Consider the following 6000-nt stretch of genomic DNA (forward strand, 5'->3'; position numbering starts at 1 on the left):
GAATGAATGAATGCACACCCTTAAAAATATACACGCAATTAAAAGCTAAAGTGTATTTGTATTAATAGAGTATTCTAACATTTATTTTTATTTTTATTTTTTTCTGAACGATTACACTCTGAACAACAGTAGACGTTGTGCAGAAGGAGTTTGCGTTGAACATACAAATGGTTGTCTGGCTGACTAAAATTACTATTAGATTTTAGGTTTATGACCTTTCCCGAGCCTGTTGGATGAATGTGGATAAATATTAATTAAACCCTCACTACCTATTACCTAGCACCTTGACGGTCAACAAGAACAGCCTTAAATACTACAAACAGAAAATAAACATTTAAAGACAATCATTTTTTATTTATTTTTTGCCAGACAGTTTTTAATAATAAAAAATAATTAATCTGAATTAATTAAAATTAAAATTGTCACACTCAAGTTAGGTTTGTATTCTAAAATACTTTACAGATGTAAAAGTGTGTCAATCTGTGTAGCAGTAGCTGAATGTGTAAGTATCTTGCTGCCAACACCTTGTCATTGTCCAGTCGCGTCTCCAATATCTTATTGAGCTTCCTCGAAAGCGGGTTGCTGGGCTGGGTTGTTGCATTGCTGCTGTTATTGATGAGATTAGAAGTATCGGCAGGAACCTCCAATTTAATATCAGCCATCATAAACAACTACACCACGTCAGCTACCCGGAAATGATCCTGTCCACCTCTAAATAGGTTCCGACTAGCAATGCAAACTGAGCTACCGAGTTCCGAAAGCAGAGGGAAGTGAATGAGCCAGTAAGAATGGAAAAAAAAAAAAAAAAATGCTGCGAATCTGACGAAAACCATGTGCCGAATGTTTTGTAAACTTGCTCAGTATTACTTTAACTTATTTTCTGTCAAGTTAGTTACATGTTACTATTCTTCTGCCTATACTTGTTTTTGCTGCAAAATAAATTGTAAAAACAAGATAATTTAGTATTTACATTATAGTCTGGTGAACTTTACATTTGTACCACAATCAATAAAAAAATAATAATAATAATAACAGCTTCTACCTATATGTAGGGCAGATAATGTTAAACATGCTAAACGTGAGCATTTAGAACATAAGAAAGTTTACAAACGAGAGGACGCCATTCGCCCCATCGTGCTCGTTTGGTGTCCATTAATAACTTGAGTGATCCAAGGATCCTATCCAGTCTATTTTTAAATGTTCCCAAATTTTCAGCTTCAACCACATCAGTGGGGAGTTTGTTCCAGTTTGTGACAACTCTCTGTGTGAAGAAGTGTCTCCTGTTTTCCGCCTTGAATGCCTTTCAGCCCAATTTTCATTTCCATGTGTCCCTGCTGATCTGGACAAGCTCCTCTGGTTTGATGTGGTCGATGCCTTTCATCATTTTGAAGACTTGGATCAAGTTCCCACGTAGTCTCCTCTGTTCCAGGGTGAAAAGGTTCAGTTCGTCTCTCAGAGTAGGACATTCCCGTAGTAGTATGACGCATACAGAATTTATAAAATGCATATGAATGTTTTTGACATCGATCTTACTCCATAGGCTACACTGGACTCACCACTGCAACTCATCTGCATGTAACCTATTACCAGGTATTCTAAAACTAGACTGGCTTTCACAACTAGATCCATCTCTCAATGCCAAATTCAAAAATCATTGTTTACACAATACACACCAATTTGGAATATACTCCCACATGCCTTAAAAAGTCTCCCTCACGATACATTCTCTTTTGAAAACACTCCTGTAGTCATAATAAATCATCCTTTTCTCCTTCCATACATTTTATATTTTATATATATATTTTTTTAATTTCCATTCTCTAACCTTATTCTCCATGCTCTCTCAAACTACTTTTAAGAAAACCCTAATCTTTCAAATGTGCTCTTCTTGCAAGACTTCTTGCAAATCAGACTTGCAGTCTGTGTCAGGCTGGTGGACTTCTTCTTATGTGTATATTACAGTTAGGTCCATAAATATTTGGACAGTGACACAATTTTCAGCATTTTGGCTCTGTATACCACCACTATGGATTTGAAAGGAAACACTCAAGATTGTACTTTAAGTGTAGACTCATCTTTTATTTGAGGGTAGTGACATCCAAATTGGGTGAACAGTGTAGTAATTACACCCATTTTTATATGTGGTCCCCCTAATTTTAGGGGCTCAAAAGTAATTGGACAAACTAACATAGTCATGAATTAAATTGTGAGTTTCAATACTTGGTGGCAAATCCTTTGCAGTCAATGACTGCCTGAAGTCTGGAACCCATAGCCATCACCAGATGCTGGGTTTCTTCCCTGGTGATGCTCTGCCAGGCCTGTACTGCAGCTCTCTTTAATTCCTGCTTGTTCTTGGGGTGTTTTGCCTTCAGTTTTGCCTTAGAAATCAAAACAAACCAATCAGAGTAATAGCAAAACACATTAGGTGTGGTCTAATCAACTATTTGGTACATTCTTAAAAAGAAAGAACGCACTGGTGAGCTCAGGAACACCAAAAGGCCAGGAAGACCATGGACAACAACTGTGGTGGATGACACAAGAATTATTTCCCTGGTGAAGAAAAACCAACAACCAAAAACAACAGTTGGCCAGATCAAGAACACCCTCCAAGGATATCTGTATCAAAGTCAACAATCAACAGAAGACTTCACCAGAGTAAATACAGAGGGTTTACCACAAGATGTAAACAGGAAACAGGAAGACCAGATTAGAGTTTGCCAAAAAACATCTAAAGAACCCTGTACAGTTCTGGAACTACATCCTATGGACAGACGAGTCAAAGATCTACTTGTACCAGAATGATGGGAAGAGCAGAGTATGGAGAAGGGAAGGAACTGCTCATGATCTAAAGTAAACCACCTCATCTGTGAAGCATGTTATGGCATGGGCATGTATGGCTGCCAAGGGAGCTGGTTCCCTTGTATTTATTGATGATGTGACTGCTGACAAAAGCAGCAGGATGAATTCTGAAGTGTTTAGAGCTATATTATCTGCTCAATTCAGCAAAATGCTTCAAAACTCAATGGATGGTGCTTCACAGTGCAGATGGACAATGACCCGAGGCATACATGCGAAAGCAACCCAAGAAGAAGTGGAATGTTCTGCAATGGCCAAGTCAATCACATGATCTGAATCCAATTGAGCAAGCATTTCTGAAAACTGAAGGCAAAAACACCCCAAGAACAAGCTGGAACTAAACACAGCTGCAGCTGCAGGCCTGGCAGAGCATCACCAGGGAAGAAACCCAGCATCTGGTGATGTCTATGGGTTCCAGACTTCAGGCAGTCATTGCCACCAAGTATTGAAACTCACAATTTAATTCATGATTATGTTAGTTTGTCCAAATACTTTTGAGACCCTAAAACTAGGGGGACCACATATAAAAATGGGTGTAATTCCTACACCATTCACCCAATTTGGATGTAACTATCCTCAAATTAAAGATGAATGTCAGTTAAAGCACATCTTAATTGTTTCCTTCCAAATCCATAGTGGTGGCATACAGATCAAAAATTATGACAATTGTGTCACTGTCCAAATATTTATGGACCTAATTGTATATACAGTAACTTTTAAGTTTCTACTTACAGTTACTAGTTACTAGAAGATTTACAGTAACTACTCTTCCTGTATTAATAAATATGTTGTGCTGATCTCTCAGCCATGCAGCTCCCATTGAAGTCTAGTAACTCCCTAAAACGTCTGGTCCCTATTCACATAATGTGTTCTGTGTTTTTATTTATGTAATGTGTTATGTAAAGTTAAGAATACCAACAGAATGACTCTCTCCTCTCACAGGAAGTGAAACAGCTGTGCTGGTATGTGGGCCCAATTACAGATTCCAGAGAGAAACACTGGGAAAAATCTAGAGAAAAGACACTGCCTCAATTTCTGTGCCATGTGTTTTGAAAATACACAAGCTAAAATATATTTTTATCAAGATTTTTATTTTAAGGGCCATAAGTACCAAAATCCAGCGACCCTAGACTCTTACTGAATAATTAATAGTATTAATTGAATGTTTGGTCCTATCTATACTACATGTAAGAAAATACATTACATAAAAAGACCAAGGGAGTTCAAACTCAAAGGCTGCAGTGACATTCCTTTTTAACATTGTATCTTTCTTACAGAAACTTTGTTTTATCTCATCCCCCTGGCATTCTCTGAACTGCACCTGGAGAAAGAAAATGTATTGGGGATTAGACACTAAAGTTTGCGGTGAGAAACCAACCTTAAATTGATAGTTCTCATACTACCTGAGGTTCCACTGTCACTGGGTCAATTGAAGAAGCCCCACTGAGGCAGATTGAAACCGGGGCTGTAGCTAGTTTTCTATATTAACTATTTTTGTGTTCCAGCCTGCCGGTGTCCGTTTGGCCAATAGAGTGCTGGCTGGGCTCCTGGGAAGAGCACATGGGAGATCCACCTCACTTACCTGTGCAGGTCGAGCGCTGATTGCACCTGTGAAAGAAAGAGGAAGAAAGGGCTCCGTGTCCTAGTGTGTTTGTGTTTATAGTTGTATGGAAATGGTAGTTTTATAATTTATTAGCTTCATTTTCTTATTTTCTTATTATATTTTGGGTAGGTTTTTAGTGTTGAGTGCTCAGGGATTAAAGGCGGTTTTAGCTAGGTTGTATCTAGAATTCATTTTTGCATTTGCTTCTGTATGACTTGTGATACCTGTGTGTGGAGATTATCTTGGTACTGTGGAGCCTGCCCGGCAAGAGAGAGAGTGGGTAATACGAGTTCCCCTCTCGTTAATCAAAGGAGGTGGCGTGGTCTTGTTGCCCCTATTTACCCACTAGGTGGTCACATCTTCACCCTACACTTCCTCAGATTGCCTCCAGAGGTCATATTCTATTTCCTGGCTTTCAAAGTTTCAGCTCTGCTTTGCCCTGACAATTCAAGTTCATTGGTCATTACCACCTAATCACGCACACCTCCATAACCCATGCCCATGTGAGCTGTGTATTTATACCCCTTTGTTCCACTGGTTCATTGTGAAGTCTTGTTTTTTTTTTTTTTTTTTTTCTTACTTTGGGTAAATGTTTGATCATCCTGTGGAGGGCAAGGATGCAGGGGAACAACTACATGCCCTCTGTCAGGGTAACTCGTTGGCAGCAGAGTATGCACTGCAATTCTGTACCTTGGCAGCACGAGCATGCATTAATTACTGGATTCAGACTGAATAGCAGGATTCTTTCTGAATTAGCTTGCCAAGATTATGCCCTCAAATTGGAACAAATTATACAACTAGCTGTCAGACTTGACAACTTAATTGTGACAAAGGAGAAACATTCCCTCTCTGAAAGCACACAGTTACCGACCCGATCCAGTCCGGTGCACCTGCCTGAAACCATGGAACTTGGTTGCACACAGCTATTGGTCGAAGAAAGGCAGAGACTTTTACATTTGTCTCTGCATTTACTGCAGTCAATCTGGTCACTACCCAATTGCCCAATTATTTCCCGGGAAGTTAACATGAGCTTGGATCAATGTCCCCTTCTCATCCAGGACCAGTGTTGCATCAGAACCAAGATCACTTGGGATTCCAAGGCTGTATTTCAGCAGGGAATTTTAGCAACAAAACCACAAATCACCTTGGAATTCCCCTCTCCCCCATTTTCCCTCACTCAGGGTGAGAGCGGTCAACAACCAACCTATAGGTTCGAGCCAGGTAAACATTCCCATCGGCCTTCTTCATTCTTGGTCATTGAATCCCTGGGGTCAAATACCATCCTGGGACACCCACATCTTGGAAAGAGATAGAACGCATGCTATCGTTGGAGCACACAGAAATGAAACATACTTATCATATCCTCATTCAATTTTGGCTAAATATATTTTAAGCTAAAACATACTGCAAGCTTCCCGCCCACCCAAGCATGGAGGCTGCCGGAACCCGGCTCCAGTGATCTCCGGCCCAATTTAACCACTGGCCATAGAGAATGAGAGCGGGGGGGTGGAGCATTTGTGCTTGTGTTTTAACATTGTTCT

At 39.8% G+C, this 6000-nt stretch overlaps 1 protein-coding gene across 1 annotated transcript in view; it reads right to left on the reverse strand.

Annotated features, from left to right (window-relative positions):
• Positions 1–712, reverse strand: part of cog6 (component of oligomeric golgi complex 6) — an 89753-nt gene extending 89041 nt beyond the window's left edge. The window contains exon 1 of the mRNA XM_066699903.1: positions 525–712. Coding sequence (XP_066556000.1) covers positions 525–665 — 141 coding nt within the window. The 5' untranslated portion in view covers positions 666–712. The remainder of the gene's footprint in view (positions 1–524) is intronic.
• Positions 713–6000: the final 5288 nt, after the last annotated feature.

Source organism: Amia ocellicauda, chromosome 3, assembly GCF_036373705.1.
Source record: "Amia ocellicauda isolate fAmiCal2 chromosome 3, fAmiCal2.hap1, whole genome shotgun sequence".
NCBI lineage: Eukaryota > Metazoa > Chordata > Actinopteri > Amiiformes > Amiidae > Amia > Amia ocellicauda.